At 45.7% G+C, this 27,843-nt stretch overlaps 1 protein-coding gene across 3 annotated transcripts in view; it reads right to left on the bottom strand.

Annotated features, from left to right (window-relative positions):
• Ntrk2 (neurotrophic receptor tyrosine kinase 2) overlaps positions 1-27,843 on the bottom strand; it is a 315,292-nt gene that overhangs the window by 37,112 nt on the left and 250,337 nt on the right. For all 3 annotated transcript variants that reach the window (XM_021180131.2, XM_029468409.1, XM_021180130.2), the window contains exon 16: positions 21,851-22,085. In XM_021180131.2, the coding sequence (XP_021035790.1) occupies positions 21,851-22,085 (235 nt within the window). The remainder of the gene's footprint in view (positions 1-21,850; positions 22,086-27,843) is intronic.

Below are 27,843 nucleotides of genomic sequence, written 5' to 3'. Positions count from 1 at the left end.
ACAGTTGATGTCCTCAACCTTCAGAACGGGCTTAGTTTAGTCAGGTAAGGCATTTCCTCTAGTGGGTGCCTGGCTGACTGGGGAACTGCAGCTCACTGCCACTGCCCAGCATCCTATGAGGAACGCACTTGGTGCGTCCAGCCTGGGAAATTACCCAACTCAAAAGGCGAAATGATAAGGTTTCCACTAAGTGAAGCTTCCTCTTGCACCAACCACTGTGAAGTGGGACACTAAGTTCAGCCACCCTAAATTAAGGACACGCTTATATTAAATAAGAAGCTTTTACACAGAAGGGCCCATATGCTTCTTACACCGGCAGATCAGCCGACAGAAACGTGAGGACCAGAAGTGACAGTTTAACCTGCATTAAACCCAGGTGGAATCTCAGATTTACCACCTCAGTTTTCAGTGATGTTGTGGGACTCACATGCTATGAATAACAAGAGTCTTTTGTATGTGCACACGCATGTTGTACACACATGTTGCCAGTATTCGTAGGTCCCTACATCTACACCAATAGTTACACACAAACGTATAAGAAAATAGCCTGTATCAATACACAATGTATGCAACTTGTGGAGTTAGGAATGATTTAATTTCCCCCTTTGAGTCTCAGAGTGTTTTTATAACATTGTTTTTTACCATAAAAACATTTAAGGTGGACCAAAGCCAAGGAAACCCCGTGGGTTGATAACAGTTAGACTTGTGTATGGTGTTTTGGAAACCGCTGGCTTTCTTTTTAAGAAGGTTGGCCAGCATGTGTCCTTCATGGTTATTCCCTAGACAGGTCAGCTGACCTTCCAGTGTTTTAGTTGGATGTTTGAAAAAGTTGGAATAATATCAGGCCTTGCATGAATGTGTATATTAAAATACTGTATTCCAGGGAGATACTTTAGTCCTTGAGACTCCTACAACTGTGGTCTTTCAGAGTAGTGACTTTGAGCTGAGTTATATTCAGATCAAATTCCTCTCGGACACTCTAAGTCCCTCTGTGACTGCATGGCAAATGGCCCATCCACAGAGGTGCCTATGGATGGGTGAGGTCATAGGGTAGAGCCCCGATCCAGTAGAACTCTTTCCAAAAGAGACAAGACGGACGGCAGGGCTGTTTTCTGCATGGACTCACAGTAGTGTGGCCGTCATCAGTAAGTCACGAAGATAACCCTGAGCTTGGTCTTGGCACTCTGACCTGGACCCTCCAGACTGTGACATAGGATATTTCTGGAGTTTAAGCCACCCAGCCCATGGTATTTTGTGATGGCCGTCTAAGCAAATACAGTTGGTTCAGTCCCTTGATGGGCCAGCTTCCTACTTGTAACCACTGCCTGTCCTTGTATGGTCAGACCAAGGTGTAGAAGGTTCTGTCCCTTGTGCTTTTCTTTAAACCCCTCTACACTCAAGCTGGCAGTCTTTCATCCAAATCTGTTTCCATCCCACAACTTCAGTGTGCTGCTGTCCCCTACTAAGACATCCACAGGATACAGCAAAATATGAGAGTCATTAAAAAGACCTTTGTAAAGCCCGGTAATCGGAGACCTTGTTATCCGGACAGAAACACAGATTCCCAAAACTCCTAATGGACTGGTTATGACGTCATACTCTCGGGGCCATTGTCCTAACAAGTGGAATCAGAACTGTCACACTGCCGCCTTATTTGGCTCTATGGACACCATGACCACATTAGTAACGTGAAATCCCTCTCCATCTGCTCAGAACAAACCCTGTCAATATTATATTCTCTTCCCATATTCCAAGCACCTCTGTAATGTCTGATTCTACTTTATTTTTGTCTTTCCCCTCATCTTGTTTCCATTTGCTGAAAAGTCTTCATTGTTCCAGGGGTCAAGAAAAATGGGGGTGGGGGAAAGGACTTGTTTAGAAGTAGTTGCCTAGCAACCCATCTTCCTTATTCCAAGGACTGGAGGCAATTTGCATTTTGGGAAAGAAGGAGGAGAAAAGAAAAGCTTCCGAGTGCTGGGCTGGGAATATTTGGTTGACCACTCCTCAATGGAGCCTGCCCTCCTCTGAGAACTCCCCCTGGGTGGCCGTCCTTTGCAGACAGCCCTGTGTGTACTAACTCAAGAGAGCTGCCCTCTTTCAAGGTGCTCCCAAAGTGCCTGGGGCAGTGAGTGGCTCCGGGCACTGCCAAGACGCAGCCCCAGGCAGCTCAAGGACAGAGCTCAGGACATCCCGGTCTCATTCAAGGGACTGTTTCTTTCCCACAGTGCTCTCCTCCTTTGTAGCAGCAGTTCTTTTCTGGACACATGCCACACCCAGGCCATGTCCAGGCCCGCTTCCCTTAACCCCCAAACTGCTGGGGGTTCTTGAACCTGCTTTGGGAAAGCCAGAGCCAGCAGGCATGTGGCAAAGGCAACAAGACCTCTATCTCCATTGGTTCTTAGTTGGCCTACAAGAGGCAGAGGTGAGGGGAAGGGAGGTTGCTTTCTAAATCAGTTGGGAAAGTCAATGGCATTGGTTTCTGGGAAAATCACTATCCCACACCATAGAGAGACCTCAAACATCTCATTCACTGCCTCAGTTTCCACGATGGTATAACAGAAGGTACTAACTTTTGGTTAGAGAGTTGTGGAGGAAGAAAGATTATAGTCCTGAAGGCTTCTAAGTGGTAAAAAGAAAGAGGAGGAGCAGGAAGAGATGGTGGAGTAGGATGAGAAGAAGAAGGGGATGAAGAGGAAAAGGAGAAGAAACAGAGGAGAAGGAGGAGCTAATTCTTAATCTTTAAATGGACGAGACATTGAGCTTGCTGTAAATTACAATCTCTAAGACTGAGACATTTGCAAACTACACTTGCACTGTTTAGCTCACTTCAAACACTGCCAGGTAACAAGAAGGCACGCACCCTCCATTCTGCTGTTTAATGAGGACATCAGCCTCATGGCAGAGGCCCTGCTGAGCATAGGTCATTCTGATCTTCACGATCCAAGTGTGATAGCAGATACGGCTGTCACTGTGGAGGGGTGTCTTAGACACCTTGTGATTCCTTTGTCATTTCCTATTCTTCCATGTGCATGGACCCCTAAAACAAAGCGATTCCCGAAAGTCTGGCCTAAGATTAAATACATTTCTTTGGCTAATGCGGAGATAGTGTCCTGATAGGAAAAGATGGAAGATAACACCATCTAATCCTCTTATGGGTTTGGCTAGGAGGCAGAATGGATCTGGAGGAAAACTCTGAATCATTCATTGGGCTTGGCCAAGCCCAGGAGATAAAGAAATGAATATTTAAAATATTGGTAAGCAGGACTTGGCCTTCTGCAGAACACAATTTGCAGTTTCTCCTCCTCTTTCTACCCCTTTCTCTCTCCTTCCTCCCCTCCCTCCCCACTCCACTAGCTTTGTAAGTTTTCTAAATTCTCTAAGAACTGATCCCAAGTCTTCAAGGAAAAGAGTTGGTTTGTTGTTGTTGTTGTTTGGTATTTGGGGTTTTGGGGGGGATTGTTTGTTTGTTTGCATTTAATTAGTGGAACTAAAAATTGGAATCGTAGAGCCAAATGTCTGGACCCTGCAAACACCATTTGCCTTTTTTGTCAGTAAGGCCTCTGAAATGGAGCCCCAGAGAGGCCCCTGTTTTCCCCGGTCAGCTGGGTGGCACCCAATGCTTAGAAATCATGATACCACACTTGGTGTTTAGATTACCACAGGGGGTTACTCTTATTGATGATGGGAAGGCTCTGCTTGCTAGCTAGCCCACTCTGCTTCTTATTTGAAAGGGTTTGGAGGTGTATGTGTTTGGAAATGAGGAGTCTGAGATGTAAGGTCTGGGTTCACATAGACCTCCTGGGTTAGTTTCTTTAATATTGCTGGAACAACATGCCTGATAGAATCCTCAGTGCTAGGAAGGCTTTATTTTGGTTAGCAGTAAGATTTCAAAAGGTCTCTCTCAGTCCATCTTGGCAAGCAAGGAATAGAGCAGTGCTCCTGGTGGCAGCTACACTCTTGGTGGCGGCTGCTTATGGGAACAGAACAGTCTGTGAAGGCTGTAACCGAAAGCAGGGGCCTACACCACATGACCTACCTTGCCTTGAAAATGACATCAGAAGCTGAACACTCAACCCGCTCGTGCCTGCAGAGGACTTTCAGAGACACCTGTAACTGTGACGCATTCCCGTTTAGTTCTTATGTATTTCTGAAGGAGAACATATATAGTCTTCCAGTACCAAGTGGCTAACAGGGAAAGCCCACCATGGTCAAGTGCACCCTAGGGTGAATGTTGCCTCTGTGAATGAATGAGTTGGTGAGTTTTGCTGAGATTGGAGAATAAAGAGGCATTACCTGGTGAGGTGTAACCTTGCTGAACCAGGTGTAACCTTGCTTACCATTTTCCCATCTCCCTCAGCCCGTGCCCCTCACAGCTCCCAGTCACTTGTACCTCAAGGCAGTCAACATTGAAGCATTCCCTTCTCCAGGATGTGGAGAAACTGTTAGCATGGCCTCAAACTACTTAAGCATTCCTGTTCGAAACCAATAAGATGCTAGCACTGTGCAGAGCACACATCCCCAATGCCACTGGAGGCTCTGGTGGAGTTTGGCAAGCTTGAAAGAAGCATGAAGACCGTGCAGCCCTGGCTCACTGCAGAGAGAGTTGGAACCACAGACTTGATCAAACTTCCCTGTGCTCCAAAGACCAGTAGCTGGTACTGCCTTTCTGACTGGGCTAAAGTAAGTTTATAGAAATGAGGCTATTGTAGCTAATTTTAATTATCAGAAGAAAACCCAGAACTGTGTCGCTATGAGAGTCTAAATCACAAAAAATCCCCTACACCAAAGAAGATCAAAGCACATTAACCATGCCTTAAACATTCACGTGGGCAATGGTTATATATTATAAAATGAGACCATGAAAAGGTACTAATGTTTTGCAGTATTGCTCTAGCCCAACCTGCAAGCCTCCTCTCAGAGATGCTCTCTGTGGGCTTCCCAGCACTCACACCAAGTTGGACTCCCCTCCTCCTTGCAGGTTTATGCAGCCCCCAGCAGTTTGTTCCACACCACTCACTGCACTATCTGGTGTGTGTCTATGGATTATTTGACAATGCAAGATTCCCTACAAGGCTAATACACCTTTGCCCACCTTTTCCTCCCTAACACCCAGCATGGTATTTGTTGGAGGAGTTTCAATAATTTTCTCTCTGCTCTATCCAGAATGTTTGGCAGTCAAGGAAAGGAGGGATGAAATGACATCCTTTTTAAATGGGAAGGTGTGCATCTGGAGTCATAGCTCAGTGACAGTCCAACCCTTGCCCCTGAACATGGTAAACTTAGTATTCCTGCAGGCAGTAGGAACAAGGGAGTGGGTGGAGGGAAACAAAGGAGGAGGTAGGCAGAGATTGGCATAACTTCCAGAAAGTGCGCTCTCATAACTAGAGTTGAGCTTTGTCCCAGACTGAATCCTAACACAAGATGTACAGAGATGCCTGAGAGCTGCTTGAGAGAGTAGCAAATGATGAAGGAGAGGGCTTATCAAAATGAAGCTATGACAAATAACCGTCTGGGTCTTTATAGGTGCCCTAATGGGAGAGAAGCTAAGGAACAGCCTTGGGCCGGCAGTGTACTGGTTTCAACTAGGCTCTTGGCAAGGGTCCTTGTAGTGTGGAGAGGTGGAGAAATACGGGCTGAACTCAGCTAATCAAGCTGAGTGTGCGCATGCCCTGTTTAACACCAGGCTGTCCAGTGTCAGTTCCCTCTTAGGCTGTTGATTTATGAGATAGCCTCTTCCTATGTTCACATATAATTACAGCAATGAGAGCTGATGTGATAATTGCCTATTGCAAAGACAGGCAGTGCCTGAGGTGCACAGATTCACACAGGTCTCCTGGCAAAAATACTATGGCTAGTAAAATGTAAAAGTTGAAGAAGTTGAGTCTTTGGAACGCCGGGAGTTCATCCCATCTCGGGGTCTGCAGGGTCTGCCCTGTCTGATTACTGTGCTTCTCCATGTCCCTGCATCAGGTCGTGACCGATGCTCCTAGCTAGTAGAAATTCATGGCACCTGCGTAATAAGCACTGTTGCATGATGTTCAAGCACAGGGCTACTGAACCGGTAGCACACAGACCCTGATGTGTTCTGTGGACTTGATTCACAGGAATTGCATGACCATGGAGTGCACACATGCTTGATTCACCTCTGGGTCCAGCGTTTCTTTCAGCTGTTAACATGGGTAACAAACAGAGGTGGTGTTAGCAGAAACTCCAAAGGTAATACACATATGACCTGGTGACGTAATGTCATGCCATTGCTGCTGCACATATTCCAAAACATCCTTTATGCTACCACTTTATATTCACCCCAGGTCCCATTTAATGCTTTAATCATACCTCATATCGCAATTTAAGATGTATAGCTCTGGATGGTATTATTTTGTAACCATGTCTATTTTATTTTAATGTTTTAAATGTTACATTGTAGCAGGAGTCTCCAGTCCTTTTCAAAGTGCTGAAGACCTGAGCCCTGTCCTTTGTTGCCTAGCATATTCTACTGTGTGTGTGGCTTATCCTGTGATGGCTTCCTTTTGTGGTGTGTGTTTCACCCTTAGAAAAATTGTTAACTCACATGGCTGACAATGGTAAGAGATGGGAATTGTCGGCTTACCTCAAAGAGCAGGGGAGGGACTTTACATGGAATGGTAAGACGTGCTCTCAGTGGTTCTGCTGATGCTGACATGGCTCAGCAATTAGGAGCACTAGTTGCTCTTGCAGAAGACCTGGGTTCAGTTCCTGGTACCCACATGGCTGCCCACAATGGTTTTAACTCCAGTTCCAGGGTGTCTGATGCCCTCTTCTGGCTTCCACAGGCACTACACACAAGAGGCACACACAAACGCTAGCACACTTCAATAAAAATAAATAAATCTTACAAATAAGGTTTTTTTGTTTTTTGTTTTTTTTTGGTTTTTTTTTTTTTTTGCAGTGGTGGTGGCTGAGGTTGCCATGAAGGGCCTGGGCAAGAAACCTGGAGCGTGAATCAGTGGGCAGTCAGGGATCTGAACTAATCCTTTTCACACTGCTGGAAAATCTCTCACATATCACCGTAGAAGGGGAGAACAGAGCAATATTATATAAGAGTGAACTCATGTCCATAATACAAGAGTGGCATGTTGTATCATAGACACGGGGGATGCAGCGGGAAATACAGTGAGCCAATAGCAAACTTGAAATATTCCAAAAAGGTCTAAGTCGGTGCTCCCACCCCTGAGAACCATCTTCCACTCAGAGTGGTTTATCTGAGAGAGCCACATTCTAAGCATGGAGGCGGGAGTCCTGGGTAAGCATCAGCACGGGGCTCCCTGCTGCTCACCAATGGCAATGAGAGTCCTGAGAACCAGTCACACATTCCCACGTCGTATCTCCCGTGGTACCCTCATGACAGCATGAGGCAGCAGGCAGAAAAGACATTTCCACTTTGGTGAACTTGGAAATCAGGGTCAGAGAAGTTGATCCAATGAGCCGAAGTCACATCACGCTGTGCACACACAACAGAGGAACAAACAGGATCTGGGTCTCTGTGTGATGGATGGTTCATGTACCAGATGTAGAAATGACTCAAAGTCACCTTGTTATGACCTTGAAAGTTAACCCTTTCCACCTCCTGGGGGTGGGGAGTAACCTCAAAAGATGCCAGGACACTTCAGGAGGTGACTTTGCCTCTCTGAATACTGTTTTCTTCCTCTGCAGCATCAAAACACAGGTGTAGGAGGGGCTACACATCTGTGACTTCAGATGCCAAGGCAAAAGGATGAAGAAATGAGGGGCAGCTTGGGCTAGCTATGTGGTGAGACTTTCTCTCAAAACTCAAAGCACCAAAACAAAAGCAGGTGGTTGAGCTGGCTCCATCCAAGCTGAGGTATTAAGGTAGAATGCATACCCTTCCTTCCAAGGTCCAGAATCAGCTCTCTAATGCACTGAAAGGAGTCTTTTCGGGCAAACATTTTTTTTATTACAATGAAGTCTACTGAGTTTTCTAGAGAGAACCTGCTGCATGCTAGAAGAGAGCTGTGAAGAATTTAGCTGAAGGGGACTGAAAGAGCACTCCCACCCGGCTTAGCTGGCCCGGGTTTCTCTTTGCCCTCCGCACAGGCCACCCATCCCTCCGAACCCATTCAAAACAGGAGGGTTCTCGGGCTGTGCGCAAAGGCAACGCACGAGGCCCCATCCTCCGCAGCCCCTGCGGCTGCATCCCGTCATCAGAAACATGTGAATGAACCAAATTATCTCCAGGGCTCAGGGCGTGGGCCACATAGCCAGGCTCCACCGTCAAAGGATCCAGCGTCATGTTCTCCACCCCCTTATGTGAAGGCTGGTGCTGTCGTACTGTGCTGAGGGAGGCAGCCAGCCTGGAAGTGCCATGTATGGAAGAAACTGTTCCGTTTCGGTGTTCGGCTTCGAAAATAGCTGCTAATAAAAAGCCTTCGTACTGTGACACTTCAATACAGACACCCACAAGGATACCTTGACAAGCTGTTTCAGTCTTCGCAAGCCTTTTCTTGCGCAAGGCCCCACCAGTCACCCACACAGACACAACCCTGCAGAGACAGAGGCGGCCAGCAGGGGTCTGCCTAGACTGCTGGGCCAGGAGCTCAGGCCCTGCTGCTCTATCGGAAGCTTCTGCATCCTTTTCCAGCTGCAGCTTATGGTGTGTCTCGTTCACTACATTCAGGATGTCTAGAACAGTGCCTACCTAGAGGACGAGCCAAACTCGCCCCGCAGACAAGGTGAGGGGCGTGTGTAGGGGGGAGCCTTAAACAATCTTCATTCACAAACTGATCCAAATAGAAGATTTGAAACATAAGGGCAAACAACATTGCTCAAGGAATCTGAGCTCTGAGGGCAGACAGCAGCAGGGTGTGGCTGAACAGTACTGACGAAAATCCAAAGACCTTTCTCACTGGAAGTCCTAAAACTGTATTATGGCCATAACGCCATCTCCACCAGGAAAACAAAGGATCACACTTGAGAGAATTTTTAACAGCACATGGCCTTTCCCCACTGATGGTGGTACTGAATGGTGCATGCTAGGCTCCTGCTCCCTAAAGTCGTAGCTTTCTGAAATTCTTATTTTAAGGTGCTCAGTAAGTTGCAGAGCTAGGCCTGAGCTCCTCCTGCAGCCCAGACAGGCCTTGACCTTTCTGCCTTGACCTTCCTCTCCTTCCACCTCGGTCTTTCAAGTAGCAAGGATTATAAGCCTGTGACACGGAGCCTAGCCTCCCTGGCCAATTTCTGAAGCTCGATAATTAAGAGCAATCGCACAGTTTCAATTTAAATCAAGGCATGGAGGTCCAGGGAGTTTTCAAATGAGCAAAGAAACAAGCCCCCAGGTATCCATGCCTATGGTCAAGTTTGAAAATTTGTTTGTGGCGAGGAGTGGGTAAGGTCTTAGGTTCAAGAGAGATTTTTCTCATCAGAGCTCAGAAGGGATTTTGTCTGATAATTCTTTTAGTCCCTCCCCCACCTTTGTGTACATGTATGCACATGTGTGTGTTTGTGTGTGAGTGTTTGTCTGTATTCATCCGTGTTGAGGCCAGGGGTCAATTTTGAGTGTCATGCCTCAAAATTTTTAATGTTGTGGTTGCTGTTGTTGTTGTTGTTGCTGCTGCTGCTGTTTGAATCAAAGTTTGAAACAAGAGTTGGCCTGGGTCTCAGTGATTAGGTTAAGATGGCTGGCCAGGGGTCTCCAGCTTCCGAGTGTGAGTTTATAAAAGTGTGCCACGTGCCCCGCTTTCCCCCTGTCTTTCCTTTAAACATAGACTCTGGGGATCAGACTTGGTTCCTCATGCCTACCGGGCAAGCACATTGCAGACTGTGTTGCCCTTCAACCTTAGATAAATATTTTTCTGGAGCCCGATGTGTGCCTCCCTCTGGAAAGCGAAATTCCTCAGACTCTCTCTAAGCTTCTGCTAAGCTGTGTTCACCACAGGCTCGCCAGCATGTGAAGCCCCTGTCACACAGCAGAGGACACATTCTGGTGTGTTAATGTTATCTAACCTGCATCCCATGCTAGGATAGGTTGCTGTGATAATCTCTGTAGTGTCTGACAGGTGGACAGATAGAGCAAGGGCAGGCTTGAAATAATCTCTTGAGGACTGACATTATCAGAACTCATGCCCTGGTGGGGCTCCACGGTTTCTGGCCCGTGTACCGAGTGCAGTGGACAGCATCCTTGCTTTTGAAGAAGAATACGGACCATTCTTTTCTGAAAACTCCTTTTAGTGTGATCAGCAAGAATCTGGGACATGTGGGACTTGGAGTTTAACATCAGAACATGTATGCTGCACACAAAAACCCTTTGGCATTAGGTATGGAGTTTTTAAGGTTACTAAAAACCCTACCTGATACTTTCCTCCCTTTAAAACTCAGCCAAAGTCTAACTTATTTTCCCATAGAATTTTATAGATCTCCTTCCTCGCCTCCAACAAATTCAGGTTTTTTTTTTTTTTTGCTGTACAGCATCTCCCTGCTTAATATCAGGCTGAATCATTCATGTGTCTTCTCCCGGGGAGATTTTCTTTAGGGAACAGAACATGTCTTGCAGAAAAACAGTTATGAAGTCTATATGGAATGCTATCTTAAGTTAATCTAGCCATTCTAGCTCTAGCTCTGCCTAGCACTTCCCAGGGATGGGCATAGAACAAAAGCCAAGACTATATGATGCAGAGAACACTACTGATATTTTCTGCCCACACGGCTTTCCAGTGTTTTCTTGAGCAAGTCCATGTTTGAGCCTGAGAAACTTCTCAGAGTAGGACCAAGGCTGGGATAACTCCCCCTGCTCACTACTCACCCGAGATGAAGAAGAAGCTCTCCTACTTAAGCAATAGTCCTGTGTAGGCAGAAAAACTTTAATTGTACAAGTATTATGTAAATGCAAGTTATTTAATTAAAAAGGAGATGGGGGGAAGCCTTCACAGGAAGTAGCTATTTTTTTTTTTTATAAAAAAGATGAGAGAATTTTGTTTCTCCTTACTGCAGATTGTAAGTAGCTCACTGATGGGCCTTGAGATGACACATCCTTTGTAGAGAGGGAGCAACCGCCTTCTGCTTCGAGGAAAGATGAAGTAGCAGAAATGAGTCCTCCCCCCACCTCAAGCAGCCTAAATATAAACCGTTTCCACACTACGTAATAAACGTAAGGACGGCTAGTACTCCTTGAGAGGTAAGTGGACATGGGGAGTCAAGAGAGCACTCAAGTCGAGGTCCCTGAAAGTTCCACAAGATGGCTAATCTTCACTGTCAACCTGATTACACTGGGGGCTGCCAGGGAGATTGATGGAGCAAGACCCTGGGTGTATCTGTGGGGGCTTAGCTGAGAGTTTAGCTAAGGCCAGAAGGTCGGCTCTGACTGTGGACAGCACCTTTCTGCAGGCTGCAGTCCTGGCTGAAGTAAAGGGGAAGGAAGGAAAGGCCAGGATACAGGTCTTAGTCTCTCTCTCTCTCTCTCTCTCTCTCTCTCTCTCTTGTTTGTATATTTCTTTACCTTCCACCCACCCTTTCCTTTCTATAGTTTCCCAGCATGCTGTGATCTGACATGGCATGTGATCCCATGAAGATGTACCAAACCCACTGAAGCACCAGGTTGCCCGTGAGAACAGCAGTCTTGGAAAAGAAAGCAAAGGCTGAAGGTCACAGCACTGGGTGCTCACACAGGGCAGAGAGAAATGCTGGCTTCCACAGAGCAGAGGGGGAGAGTCCACCCTTCCAAGTATCTGGGGTGGGCCCTAAACTTGCTGGTGCTCTTAACCTTGCCTGGGAAAGTTCAAAAATCAACACACCAAATATAAAATTATCCTCAGGAGATGTAGCTGCTTGCCTGAACAGAGGTCAGAAATATTTATAGAAACACAAGACCACTGAGCATTCGATAAGGAAAAGACACAATGAGGCTTCCCATGCAAAAGGGTTCAGAAAGATACGCACTACAATGAAGAGAAAATGGAGTCAACTGAGATTTACGCAGAATTCACTGCAGAACATCAGGGGAACACCTGAAATATTCACTGGGACTGTTTCATCTCTTGAGATGCTAGATATGTGGCTGAGATAGAAAGAGCCTCCTGCTGAGCCTTTGGAAGTGGAAAACTGGAAGGGTGGAGAGACTGGTGGGAGCACAGCAAAGCCAGACCCTGCAGAGTTTACTGAGATGGAGGAAGACACAGCAGCAGAAACCTTCCAAAGTAGAAGGGTCAGGGAAAACGGATGCCAACAGCACACGGTGCTCGCCGATCTGTGCGATGGGGCGGGGCACAAGAGATGTCTGAGATCCATAAACACCCAAACCGATGAAAACCGCATGGCACAAAATCCAAGAATTCAGTGATGAAGGAACCTGGGAGGCACATCGTTGTCAAATTGTCCGAGACTAGGAGAATTTTAGATGTCAGAGGAAAAGCCTCTGCATATACAAGACCAACGACTCCCATCCCAGGGCTTCTGTCTTAATCTAAGACTGTGAGCCACTTTGATGTATTTCTCTCCAAAACATGACCAAGAAGCAACTCCTCCTGGCAGAAGGAGCAGAGACTATGGGGACCTAGGGTCGGTGTGACAGGGTTCTTAGGCCAGAGCTGCTCACGTTTGCCCTCCCCTCCCCCTCCTCATTTTCAGAGTCTGACTTGCCTTTTGTTTTTTTTTTTTTTTTTCCGAGTGAACTTATTTGCCCTTTCATTTTAACATACCTCAGGCCACCAGGGTATAAAATAAAAGTTTTGAAGAGGGGCGTTTGCGGAAAGATTGTTTCTGGCGGGTGCATGCTTATGATTTTTACACGGCCCCATCCTTCCTCGTCAGACCTCACCTTCAAGGTTTGCGATCCCAGCAGCCAACTAAAGGCAGGAGGTCATCGCTGAGGAGCTTAGCCCCTGTAGCCACGAGATGGGAAGGTCTCGGAGTCCATCAGAACTACCCTCCTGTTGGTTCCTGTTTCACGAGCAAAGCAATTCCAACCTGCTTAGCTGCCGTTAGGCAACACAGCCTTTGTGTAGGCCTTTGGGCAAATACATTTCTAACCGGCATGATCACGAGAAACTAGAGACATGAAGCATTGTCTTGATTAAATGTGTGCGCCACCACTGCCTGCCTGAAGCATTGTCTTAAGGCTGCAGCACTGACCCTCCTTCCTTTACAGTCTCAGTGACTCTTGGTGTCAGCTAACAGGAGCATGGGCTGAGCAATGTCACACCAATTGCACACAGAGGACTGAGGCCCGAAAGCTTCACTTGCGGAGTGAGGGAGGAGAAAGCACCTGGTAAGATGACCTCCCAAGACTCAAAGGAGTCTTCTCACCTGTCCAAGAAACTGGGAAAGGTCGACTCCACCTGCATCTCTCCTACCCCAAGAAGCATGCAGCACACCTGTGTACAAAATGGATGGACGAATGGCTTCATGAGTAAGAAGAACCCAGGAGTCAGTAGAATTTCCCTCTATTCCTGCTAACATTCCTCCTTGGCTGGAATGTGGGTGGGACAGAGGCCCTGACTGTGCATCTCCGGGCCAGCTCTTGTACTCTAGTTTCTGCAGCTTCCTCTGGTACTTGGCAAAGGTCACCAGACCCAATAAGAAGTGAAAGGTTGTGGGGAGCTCCTTCCATAAGGACAGTGACCTGTGATGGCAGATCTCTCTCACTAAGCTAGCTCTTTGTCAGCTCAAAAGTAGAATGCAGTGGATGGTACTTCAGACAGAACAAGTAGCTATGGAGGTGGGGAGACTGTTTTCATAGATCCAAGGATATATCAGGATACATCTCCTGATGTAGACCCCCTTACTACTCTTTTTCAACTTAAATGTTGAATCTAAAGCTATAGGTATTACTAACAGGGCCTTATAGAATTTGCTAACAGCCCAAATCCTGTCGAGTTCGCAGCAAAGACGTCTCTTTTCTCCGGCCATATCCATGATGTCTACCCTGCTGTCTCTCCTTACATTCTATCAGATGTCTTCCCATCCTTTTCCAGTTCAGGGCTTCTAGACAATAGAACTATTTGGGAGTTTCCATCTTAATCCCAGGCTGAGTGCTTCTCTGTGACTTTCACTCTGATTTTCCAAAACTTCTTCCCTGGGGTTCCCAGTGCACATTTCCGGTACAGGGCTTGTCTCGGTACGGTGCAATGTGCACATAGATCCCACAGGCCTTTTCTCTAGACTCCTTTTGTAGTCAGTGTGCTGTATACTATTTGTTTCTTAAATATGTGTTGAATAAATAATGATTATTGAGTGAATGAAGGAATGAATGAATGAGAGGACCCTTGCTCTTACACTCCTAAAACTCGCAAGTGTAAATCAAAGTTCTTAGGCAAGCTCAGATACAAATTAAACCAACTTAGAAACTTGAAATAATTTATGCAAATCTCTTCTAATACAGAATTAGCCTGAACTCAATGTTCTGATTCCTCCCTGGCAGACGGTTTCTCTGAACTATGCTCTAAGTGTTGAGGGGAGAGCAGAGTGAAGACGATTTCAAAGAATAGACAATATATCTTTTTTTTTTCTGCTGAAGCCACTTTAAGCAAAAGAGCCCAACTAGAAAGATCTATAATTGTTCATCTGAAAGTCAAGAGTCATTGTGTAAGTATTTTATTGTGGCGAAGGAAATAGGGAAATGACACATACAAATGAGAGCCCAGAGCACAAAGGACATCTTGCTTTCAGGAAGATATTGAATTTTCCCTTGAAATGAACATTGGGTTTATTTTCAAGTGTTCTAGACATACATCTGCAGAGGAAGCTGTCCTGTGACAGTGCTCTGTGGAAGCCATCTTAGGCTTCTTGTCCTTACTGCTAACCAGTGATCCGAGATGGGACATCTCACAGCCCGAGTTACGGCTGTCAAGGTCAGCAGCCCTGGTATCTGAGGCACACACATCCAAGGCAGTCAAACACAAACCTGACAAATCATGGACAAAGCTGAAGTGACACACGCCTGCCAATGGTTGTCTTCATCAGCAACACTCTGAACCAATCTGTACAGATGCTCAGAGACAGGAGACTTGCTGTCTGCCCCTCTCACTTTATAAGAGGGAAAAGCATAGGAGATAACTCTGATGGCGTGAGATGCTTGCTCTGTGCTGTAATACCTATTTGGATGAACCAATGAGAGATCACAGATTTGTGAGACTGCCCTGTGTGTGGAAAGCAAGAGAGGAGAAAGAACTGGAGTTACCTCATGCTGCCTCTCAGAGAGGGAATAGTATTGGTACACTGCACAAGAAGAAACTGAAATAATTTTTAGAGTGAGTTTGTCTACTTACCTACTTTTTCCATCTAGAAATGTTTGCATTAGATAAAAAAAAAATCCTTAAACATATTTGTTTTGAAGGCCAAGGTAGGATAGCTATTTCTGTTTAAATTTTAAAACATTTAAAGACCTTTGATTATTTTCATTTTATGTGTGTGAGTATTTTCCCCTGCATGTGTGTATATGCACCATATGCATGCCCGGAGCCCACAGAGGCCAGAAGAAGGCAGCCAGTCTCCTGTTAGGATCGAGAGTTCCCATGTGAGTGGAACCCACGCCCAGGTCTGCTGCCAGAGCAGCGACTACTCTTCAGCTTGGCGACAACCATCTCTCCAGCCCCTCCTGATTAGTTTTCATCTGCGTGTCTGTTTCTTATGCCATCTAGGCTCTTCCTCCACGCTGTATCAGGGCTAGTTCATCAGGCTTTGCACATGGGCAAATAAGGGGCCAGCTATGGGATGGTTCTACCTGCTGTGTAGGCTGGGATGCTCAGCATGGCACACTCTCACCTTCTGTTAGACAATAAACTGGTACTGAGCATCCAGTGGTGATGTCTTAGTTCATTGTTGGTAACACTGACATCTTGCATGCTGAGCAGGGCCTTCCTTCAATCATTTCCCTTTGTCTGTCCCCTTAAATGTTGAACACATATCGACTCACTTATTCTTCACTCTTCTCTCACTCTTACAAAGGGATGAATTAAAGGATAGCATTTCTTATGGCTTCTATATAAAGCTAAAGCACAGGGCAGAACACTCCTTAAAAGCTAGGCTCTCAGATGTTTGGGCCTCTCCAGTCACCAACAGATTATGTTAATTCTACACTCATGTTAGACCCAAACATAGAAAACTACTGAAGTGCAAATTAAAAAAATAAAAACGAAGAAGAATTCAATGAATCCACGGTGGCAGAGTAATGACCAGGCAGAGTGATGTCCTAGCACAATGTGACACAAATTCACTTCCGATCGTTCCTGAATGTTGGGTTTTGCCAGCGGAGAAGAGGAAGAGAAAAAAAAATTGAAGGCTGGTGCAGAGAGCTGCTAATTAGAACAATCCAGAAAACAAAAATGCTAGAGTAATTTTGGGTCCGCCATGCCGGGCTGGTTTCAATGCAAACTCAGTGTTCTGATTTCTCTCTTCATGGGGAGGGTGTAATTAACTCAGCTGCACTGGGCTCCAGGCTCAGGCTTCCTGGTGCTGCCAGCTCCCTCGTGACCAGGAACAGCTGCCACCAGCTATTCCCACCAGCACAGAGCTGGTGCCCACCCCACAAGGCTGTGCACTGCCATCCCACAAGGCTGTCCAATGACCACCCCACAAGGCTGTGCACTGTCACCCTACAAGGCTGTGCACTGTCACCCCACAAGGCCATGCACTGTCATCTTACAAGGCTATGCACTGTCACCCCACAAGGCTGTGCACTGACCACCCCACAAGGCTGTGCACTGTCACCCCACAAGGCTGTGCACTGTCACCCCACAAGCCTATGTACAAGTTCCTGTGAGCAGAAGGTGCAGACACTTATTAGAGTTAGATCTTTCTTAAAGGTGAGCGATCTGTTACTTCCCAAACAAGTCAGTCCACTCCTACTTGTCATTTTCCATGCAAGACAACTTAGGTGTGGTGGCTTCAATGAGAAATGTCCCCACAGGCTCATGCATTTGAACATCCCTGGTTGGTGGCACTGTTTGGCGAGGCTATGGGGACTTTTAGAATGGGGAATGTTGATGGAAGAATTACATCACTGAGGTCAGACTTTACAACCACCCCACTTCTCGTCTGCTCTCTCTGCTTCTTGTATGTGCAGCTGAGATATGACCGCTCAGGTTGCAGCTCCTGCAGCACGTTTGCTGCTTGCTGCTTCCTGCTGTGCCTTTCTGCCATCGTGGGTATCCAGTTCTCTGGAACCATGAGGCAAAATAAACTCTTCCTTCTCTGAGTTGATTTTGGTCATTGTATTTTATCACAGCAACAGAAAAGTAGTTAATAGAACCAGGCTGTCCAACCTTCTCCCTGGTTACTGTGCCTGAAAGGGTTTCTGACATTGGTGGGGACCTCCCAAAAGGCTGTGTACTGACCACCCCATAAGGCTGTGCACTATCACCCCACAAGGCTGGTCTGGGTTGTTGAAGCAGATGGGAAGAAAGTGATGAGGAAATGTTTTTGGAAGATGCCGGAGAAAGAGAAACATCAAAGATAAGAAAAGTTCATGACGTAGAGATGGCAGCAGGGCACACAAGGAACACTAAAGGGCACACAGGAGCTCTAAAGGGCACACAGGGACTACTAAAGCTCACGACCTAGAGATGGTGTCAGGACACACAGGAGGCACTGATGGTGGGATTGGGCTGAATCTTATAAATGGTGATACTTGGAGTGAGGACAATGGGGTGCAGGGCCTCAAGAGGTGTTGAGTTCTGACAAAACAAGCAGTAATTCCAGCTTATCCATTTGACAGACTCAACAGTGTGTTGCATGCACTACTATATTTCAATAAGCAAAACTATGCCCCAAGCCAGGTCTTTGATGATGCTTTCATGAAGCCAAAAGGTGAACCATTATTTTGAAATTTTAGAAAAGGCTAAACAGAACACCTAACTCATTCCCCAAGTTTCCTACTGGCTGTCCTGTCTTCCATAATTTGCCTCTTTCTGGGGCTGTTCATTCATAAGCCATCTACGACGAAGGCTTATGTGAAGTTGGGGCCTGTTCCTCACTGTGAGCAAGTGAAACAAAAGCACAAACTTTCCTACTAGAGTCGAGTAATGGCCACAAGCAAGTAGAATGGAGTTGATAACTTTTTATAGATTTATTATTATAATTATTATTTTAAAAATACATGTGTATGTGCCTGTGTGAGTTCATGTACATCATGTACCTATAGATGCCCTTGAAAGCAGGAGAAGGCTTAGATCTCCTGCCACTGGAGTTACAGATGGTTGTGAACTGCCAAACCAAACCTGGGTCTACTATAAGAGCTCTAAGTGCTCTTAGCCCCTGAGCCATCTCTACAGCATAGTCATAACTGGGAAAATATCAAGACAATTTCATACATAAAGAACTGGGAATTACCAGTTCCTGTAATCCATAAGTACTTCAGTACTTTTTATATTTATATTTATTATTTTTATTATTATGTATATGTGCATGTGTGTACAGCTATGTTAGTGCATGTATACCACATACATGTGGGTGTCCTTGAAGGTAGAAGAAGGCTTAGATCTCCCCAGTATTGGATCCAATGTCCCAAGTGGAGGGTTTTCTAACAAATGACAATAAAAGATGGTAGACTGCAAATACCACTGTTTAAATAATGCATAAGTGTTGAAGATTAATTTTTTTATTAAAAGTACACAAGGCACTTGGACTTTACATCTACTTAGAATGTTGTACGTTACACCGCTATATAATTCTTGAATTACCTCCTCCATCCTAAACCCTGTACCCAGCAGCAGTCACCTTTGATGTTCCATCCCTCAAACCCTTGGAAAACCAACCAACTTCCTGTCCTTAGGTTTTCTCATTCTAGACATTCCTTGAAAGTGGAGTCACATGATACTGGCTTTTTATGCTTGGCTTCCTTCTTTTAATGTCATGTTTTTCTTTTTCGATTTTTTACACTTATTTAATTTATGACTGTTTTTGTCTGCATGTATGCATGTGTATCATGTGTGTGAATGCTGCCAGCAGAAGTCAGAAGAGGATATCAGATGCCCTGGAACTGGACTTATAGTAGGTTGTGAGATACTAGGTGGTGCTGAGAACCAAACCCAGGTCTCCAGCAAGAACAGTCAGTGCTTGTAACCAGTGAGCCATCTTGCCAGCTCCTTTATGGTGTTTTAACATTTTCTCTGTGTTGTGCTGTGGGATAGGCTTCATTCCTTTGGACTGCTGAATAATGTTCCATTGATTCACCATGTTGTTTTTGTCTATTTAACAGTTGATCCACACTTGCTGCCAGTGCCCTGGACCACCCACTGCCTGACCCTACTTGCCCTTGTGGGTTGGAGATGAGGTGGCAAAACATCAGCTCATTTAATAATCCGTAGGGGCGCCCTTTATACCCTCCACCTGGGTCCCATTGGTTCTAATAAGCATCTCTCCAGCAGTTCCTGGTTGACTGACATTTTCACTGTCAGCAATCCTTGGTCTCAGGCAGTCTTCAATTAGGTGCTCCTGCAGGAGTTGCCTTTGTGGCTGCATGGCCCCCAGCGTTTATGCAGAGGTGGCCACTGCCTTTTCTCCTACAGATAACCTAAGTTGCCTGTACTCTTTAGATATCATGAATAACTCTCCTAAGACCTTTTGTGTAAACAGAACTTCAAATTTTTTTGTATATTCATAGGGGTAGAATTATTAGGTTATATTGTGACTTTATGTTGAAAGTCTTAAGAGATAAGACTGTTTTCCAAAGCACCTGCACAGTTTTGCTTTCCCACCAGCAATGGATGAGAGTTTTAATTTCCCCGCATCCCTGACAACACATACTTCTGTCCGTCTATCTTTTTTACAGCATCCCAGTGGTCTGAGGTGATATCCAATTGTCATTTTTCTTTGTAGTTCCCTAATGACTGGGGTGCTCAACATTTCTCCCTGTGCTCCTGGTCCTTTCATATCATCTTTGGAACAATGTCTGTTCAAATATTTTGCTTAGGTTTGAACTGAGTGTCTGATCTTTTTATTACTGTTCTCTGAATTATCTTTCTAGAGATGATTCTGAGAACGTTGAGTTTCACCTACTTCAGTCCTGGCACTGGGATGAAATACACCCTTACTCATTTGTATAATAATTAAATCACATTTATTGAGCTCTTTCTTTGTTCTAAATCCTTTTTTTTAAGTTGTTGTTTGGACCACATATTTCTCCTTTACATACTCATGAGGATCAGCAAAAGCTCATCTCAGAAAAGCAGTCACCCATTTCTTCTGAAACTGGGAGACACTTATCCTCCCTTTTCTTTTTTATTATTATTAATCAGTTATCTAATTTATTTACATTTCAAATGTTGTCCCCCCTTTCCGGTCTCCCCTCTGCAGCCCTCCCACCCTGCCCCCCTCCTCATTGCCTCTAAGAGGATGCTCACCCACTCCCTCATCCCCATTTTTCACCAAGGAAAATCAATTTAATAAAGCAAATGCATCTATAAAATACCATCTGTACTTCAAGTGTCTGGGAAAAGCCAGCCATGTACAGACTCGAGGCAGGTGCTGCTTCTAAGTTCTTTTTTGTACCCTTGAGATTAAGATTTCTCACGTCTCCCACAAACACCAAGAAAGGCCCCCAACTTGACCTCTAGAAAACACTTCACTCGCTAGAAATGAGCAATGCTCAACAAAGCAACAAAGGAAAAGCCATCACAAAAGTCTGCTGAAGAGCACGGAGCAAGACATCGATTCAGTTTCTTAAACCAAATGTAGCAAAGTTACCAAATAGCAAAGTTACAAATTGTCGCAAAGTTACAAAGAGTTGCAAAATTACCAAGTGTAGCAAGGTTACCAAGTATAGCAAACTTACCAAATATAGCAAAATTACAAAGTATAGAAAAGTTACCAAGTGTAGAAAAATTACCAAGTCTAGCAAAGTTGGCAGCAGGAGAGGACCAAGCTTAGGAACTCAGAGGGTTCATCTTCCAGCTACATAATCACCAGCTGTATCAAGGCCAAGGTTGGCATCGCCTCCACCAGCCCTACCCTGTTCTGGAAGGTGGCAAGTGACACAACCAATGAATATTTCAAGACCATGCTAAACCACCCCTCGGCTACAGCTTCTGGGTTTCTAGAAATGTCCCCATTCTTTACATCCAAGTACCAAGACCTCTCCATTTGCAAATCTAACATACTCGGAGTGTGCTAACCACAGGTAGCCAGTGGATTTGAAGCAATGGCAGTAACTCCGCCCTTTTGTGATCAGAGTCTTTCAGAACAGGCTGCCAGAACCTCTCTCACTGTCACATGTGTGTAAATATTCTGCTACTATTACCCAATGTAGTTCTAAGAAGAAGCTGTTGTCATGGTCCTCTGGACTACAAACAAGTTCATACATGTTCATACACTCTCAAGGTGTCTAGTTAGCATCTCCCAGCATCAAATGGAAGTTCTTGGTTAAATCCATGACCCCTGTGCCCTCGACCAACACCCTGTAAACACTGATTCGGTTTCTCTTGGCAATGTGACACAATGCTCTGGAAAGCCACAGTAAAGTACAGTTTGCCCTAACACTTATATGCTGGACCTATCCACATACTAGAACATGACTGTGTTCCAAGCAGCACTTTCAAGAAGTAACTTAGGGGAAATGGGACCCGTAGGGTGGACTTTGATCCAGTCGGCTGATGTCTGAAGAGGAGATTTAGAAGTGAGATCTTCCATTAAATCTCATGCATGTAAAAATAAAGATTGTGGAGAATATGGAAAGATGGCAGCCACCTTCATTCGTGTAAGAGAACCTGAGACATCATGCCCACTACCACCGTGATCTTGGAGGTCTCCAGTACTGTGAGGAGTCAATTTCCACTAATCAGGGATGTCTTCTTTCGCCAGCCCAAGCATATGAATACAGAGGCTTTCCCCTACTTAAGACGATCTCCTAGCTGGAACAGCTACTCACCCGATAGTAGTCGGTGCTGTACACATCTCGGGACATCCCAAAGTCCCCAATTTTCACCAGCAGGTTCTCTCCCACCAGGCAGTTCCGAGTGGCCAGGTCACGGTGCACAAAGTGTTGGGACGCCAGGTAGACCATACCTGCTGCGATTTGCTGAGCGATGTGCAGCATCTGCGACTGCGTCAGCTCTGTGGGCGGGTTACCCTCTGCCATTAGCACTGCATCGGGCCCGTGTGCCCTGCGGGGGAACACAAGGGGTTAGAACCTCAGCTGGAAGACAGGAAGGGCCCTCAGTCTCGGCTCAGCAGCTGGGACTGGAGGACACTACCTGACCTGGGTGAAAAAGAGACCAGGATGCTCCAGTCCACACACAGTTTTATCTCTACAGCCAAGAATGCACCTAGCGGCCTCATTTCTACCGAGTGGGATGCCAGGGCCATGTGGGCTGGAATGGCAAGTCCCTCCCCCCACAACACATCAACATGCTAATGTCTCTGGGAATTCAGGACTCTGCTCCCATAAGACATTGGTCACTGTCTCAAACTCTGAGAAGCATAACCCAACTGAGAGAAAGAAAAAGCAACTTATGGAGGTTGGCTCTTCTCAAGTCATGATCTTAGCATCTTTGGAGCCCTATCCTTACTCCAATCTGTGATCCGCTGGGCTACATTGCCCCAAGGCTAACTGCTCCAGATGTCCCCACCAAAGATCTATGGACAAGTGGAGCCTTTAAGTTGCCCTTGACTCCCCACCCCACTTCCACCCTCGCCGAGGTAGTTACAGAAAATAATAAGTGTGTCACTGTCTTGGACAAAGCTGGCCACCCCAAGGGAAAGTAAGGGAGTGGGTGTCTCCTTTTAGAGATTGGAAACACTTGCAACATAGGTGGAGAGCTTTTCAATACATTTTAGAAGGGGGTAACTTTGTCTGTGGGTCCCAGAACTGCATATGGGTGTTTGAAAGTGAGAGAGAGAGAGAGCCAGAATTACCCAACATTTTTAGCCTAGATCCTATCATGCCTTCCTTGAGCTGCTCCCACCCGAGGTACACCTTTATCCCCCAAGGCTGTAGACTACAATGACTCTCCTTTTACATTTCTAAAACATGCTGTCACCAGGCTTCCCCCACCCCCTCCTCTGGGAGCAAGCAGTGGCAGAGGCGTGGGGCGTGTCCCAGTCCACCACTATCTAACACCCTGATCTGGGGAAGTGTTTGAACTTCACTTAATCTGTAATTTCCCCATTAGTCAAAGGCAGAAGGGGGGTATTAGGCTGGGTGATCCTTTGGTTCCCTCTCTGTTGATGAATATCAAGATTTAACTATTCCCTAGGGAGATTTAACTATTCCCTAGGAACATCCTGGTTTCATAGCAAGCAAGTCTTAACAGTTTTCACCTCTCCTCAGACCTTAGGTCTCGGCTGCCTTTTGTAGCACCCAGGAACAGCCTGAAGAAACATCTCTGGAGGTGAGAAGACAAGACAGGGCACAAAAACCAAAGCCCAGGCTGTCAGGATTGAATTTGAATCCAGTCCCAACACAGTTATATAACTTTCTGGGTCTGTTTCCTTATTCTACAAACCAGATCCTGGGAGCACTTTCCTAAGAGCATCAGCATGAGGAAGACTTGAGGATCCTTCTAAGGAGGGAAGAGGGGATTTTTATAGAGCATGGGGCAGGACTTTGCCAAAACAGGGCCCTTAACGAAGAGGTGCGAAGATTTGGGGTACATAGGAACTTTCCTTTTCTTGAGAATGCCAAAGTTCTTCCCACCTCACAGAAGATTCCTCGCTGAGATCTCAACCTCAGTAAAGTACCTAGAAATACACTAAACTCATAGGGAATCCAAAAGACTAAGATACACTTAGGCATTCAGGGAATGAAGAAAGTAGGCCAATGTCAGCCATAGCCTGTGCCAGCTACAGAAAACGAGACTCCTGTGTCTGCAGGAAGCAGTGATTCCAAACCCCTCCTGAGAAGGCACCTCTGTAAACTCCAGCCTGCACCAGCCTCCTACTCCACAAACAAACAAAAAGCTCATAGCCCCACACCAGGGCTCTTTATAGTCCTGAGCATGGGGGAAGGCTCTCACACTCTCTAGTAGCCATTTTCCTGCCCACTTCTGAGAAGGTAAGAAAGCTTTTCCCTGATAGAAGCCTCTACACACCTTTGCTTTCTTGGAGTGGATGGCTCTCAATTAAGGGAAGAATGGGTGAGCCTCCTGGATGAGCTCTTAAGAGGAGCATGGAGTCCAGGTCTTCCTGCATCTCTTGAAAAACAAAAACTCATGCTGCTTCTTCTAGGGGGAGCTCCTTAAAAAGTGCCAAGTGCCCCAGTGTTCTGGGTTGGGGAGCCAGTAGCAGGCTTCAGCATCTACAGGAGGCGCTAATCCTTGCTGCTCTGATGGTCTCTGGCATGGCTTGAAGCTGGCAGTTTTCCACCCTGAACTGGCTCTATGACTCAAATCTCTTTCCTATTAAGTGTTTCAATGTGTAGTGAGTGCTAGTGACTAAACTCGGGGCTTGTACAGACATCTTACTATCAAGCTACATCCTAGCCTCCTTCTGTTTTTTTTTTTTTTTAAGATTAAAGTGAGTTTACCTGTTAAATTTCACATAAATAAAAATCAATTGGCACATGACAGTTATACATATTTATGGGATATAGTGTGGTATTTAATGCATGTGTAGAATGTATGAGGTAAGATTACAACAAAATAATTGATATACATATCACTTAAATATCTATCTTCCCTTGTATTAATAGCATCATCTCTCTAGCTATTTTAAAATATGCAATCAATTTTCGCCAACCATTGTTACCCAACCCTGGTCACTAAGACTTATCCATTTCATACAATGGCCTCCCTGTTCATCCTTAAATCATTCTCCTCTGAGGGTGTTCACAGCCACTTTCTCTGGAAGAAAAGGGCGTGTTGGGAGTCTCAGTTCTGGCACCTGCTGTATGACTCAGCTTCTTTAACTGTGCTACAAGAGTGGTAGTAGTAGTACTAATAAATTTATCATTAATTTTTAATTTTACTACTTGGTTTTCATAAATTAATACATCTATATGCTTAGAAAATTTGAATACAGATTACCTGTTACTACTTGAAAGTTACTTGTCTTCCCTTCTCCATATTAGAAGGGAACTTGGGAGAGATTGTAGAGGGAAAAACTGTGAAACTCCTGAAACAAAATTTTCCTTCTCTTTGGCCACTCCACTGATGTAAGACCTGGCCACACTGTGCTCGGTGTATGTGTTCTTACATGAATAAGAAGGTAAGAGACATAAGACATCTGGCTTTGTCAGGCTCTGCCAAGATGTTTGGAGATCTGTGATGGCGGCCTCAGGCCAGGTCTCCTCCCAGGAAGAGGACAGCCTGTACTTGCAATGCATCACTGCACCTGAGGTCTGCTCCTTGGCAGCCACCCTGTTCCAGAGTTTAGCAGATTCTGGAATAAGTTGGCTGAGGTTTTAAGTGCTCCACACCCTGTGTAGGATGCCAAGGGAGGGCTTCAGAAGGCCATGGGGACTCTGGGGCATGACTGAGAGTCAGAAAGTCAAAGGATGAGATGCATTGTACATACTCACATGCATACACACACATTCACACACAATATATGCACAATGCACCCACACATGTATACGCACATTCACATGCATACACACATGTATTCACACATACACACTCACACATGCACACACACATGCATGTACACACTCACATGCATACACGCACATTCACACATATACATGCACAATGCACACACATGCATATGCACATTCACATGCATAATACATGTATACACACACATATATATGCATTCACATACATGCACACACACATGCGTATACACACTCACATGTATACATACACTCTCACACATTCACATACACACATGCACACATGTACACACATGCATTTGCACTCATACCCATATACATTCACATGCCCCCCACTTGAATACACACACTTATGCAAACACACTTATTGCACTCATGCACACATGCATACACATAAGCATGTACACTCATATCTACACATAGTCATAGCCACACATATTCACACTTACGTATACATGCTTCCCCCCACATATTTGTGTACATATACACACACTAACACACACATACACACACTCCCACACACCTTCGCATTCACACACAAAACATATATACACTAATGTACATTCACACATATATGTACTTACATTCACATACTCATGCGCACACACACACACACACACACACACACACACACCCCACAGTCTTAACATGCAGATGCACATGACTTCATGCAGATAATTGCAGGTAAGTTTATTTTGGTTGAATATTTAAGAAGGGGCATTTTTGGATTAAGAACAAGCCCGAGGAATGATGAAAACATTTTTTTCATATGAACAATAGCCCTCAACCGAGATGGTGTTTTCTCTTCTCTTTACTTTAGCTCTGACAACATGAAGTATGGAATCTGCCATTACCCTGTCTTTTACCCACAATGAAAACTTGGCTAACACAGGATAATGGGTTAGGATTGTCTCTCAATACTTTGAATTTTCCATGTGTTCCTGGTCTCACCTGGCATCCCCTCCTACACACATCTGTAGGGACAGCAGAGGTCCAGCCCAGGCAGGAACTGAGCAGTATGTGTAACGAAGACAGAAACCATACAAATAGTCCAGACGACAGCAACCCACACAGCCAGTTCTGAAAGCACTGTCCCCTTCAGCCATCCCTCCTGGGACTTACTGATTACTATGCCCACAGTGTGACTCTTGCAGCAACACATGAAGCTGTCTGGGGATGACTTCTGTGCAACACCCCGGGCAGCAGCCTGGGACATGAGAAGAGGCCAGGGAGGACTATGTATGACCATTACACAAAAGATGCCACTCACTGGGATCTGAGATCCCTGAACCAAAGGAAATAGAAAACTGTGGCAGAACTAGTGGGTTGTGGGAGCAAATGTTACTGATAACGTCCGCTCTAAACTCATTCTTGAGATGGACGTTGTACTGCCTTCGGGCGGGGAATAGAAGGCCAGGAAGGGAAGGCTATCAGTTTGCTACCCTCACATTTTGTTTTTCCCAGGATTCCATTCTCTACTGGCATACACAGAATGTGCAGGCTCATACTTCAAAGATGCCAGCCAATGTTTAAAGAAAGGAACGCATAGAAAGGACTTAAGAGTCTTGAGGGCTGGAGGGGGGGGTGGTGTTCCTGAGCAAGGTGGGCTGAAGACCCACTCAGGAACCACACCGTGCTGAGGAGGAAGGAGAAGCCATGTTCTCTTGCCCATGCTGGGACAAGTGTGCCCCACCCTGATGCCTTACATGTAAGATCCATTTTTTATTTCCTTATCTGCCTGATGCAAACGAAGACATTCTTAGCTTTCTTCCATGTCATGTGGTGTCTATGACTCCCAATATGCTTCTTTCTAGACAGTCACACGATGGGGACATCCACCAGGGCTCCCCGCCAAGGTGATCAACAGCCCAAGTCATGTTATCAAACTCATCTCTTCTTGGGATCCTATTAATGACTGAGTTGGTCACCAGCAGAATTTTTCTAACAGAGTTTGCCCATGCTACGCCATGCCAACCCATGCTAGCTCAGTAGAAACAGTCGCTCAGAACCCTCGACTCACATATGCCAGAGCTGAGCACCGGCTTCATGTGCATCTGGAGCGATACCACCCTGCAGACACACAGTCTGTAGGAAGGAGAGATGCGTTCTTCTTTTCCCTCTATCTTTCTGTGTCATGTGTGAGTGCAGCCATCACCAAGGAATGCTCCAATGAAAGGCCTGAGCTTACCTTCACCCTTCCCAGGAGCTTCCCATGCTTGCCCTGCTTATCTATCTGAGCAGTCCTTTTGCCCTCTTCTCAAACCCAAGTTGGCTCCTCCCCTCACTAAGCTCAGGTTGGCTCCTCCCCCTCACTAAACCCAGGTTGGCTCCTCCCCCTCACTAAGCTCAGGTTGGCTCCTCCCCCTCACTAA

The sequence above is a fragment of the Mus caroli genome, chromosome 13 (genome assembly GCF_900094665.2).
Source record: "Mus caroli chromosome 13, CAROLI_EIJ_v1.1, whole genome shotgun sequence".
Taxonomy (NCBI): Eukaryota; Metazoa; Chordata; class Mammalia; order Rodentia; family Muridae; genus Mus; species Mus caroli.
The sequence above is the reverse complement of the archived record's forward strand: the minus strand, read 5'-3'. Positions and strand labels throughout refer to the sequence as shown.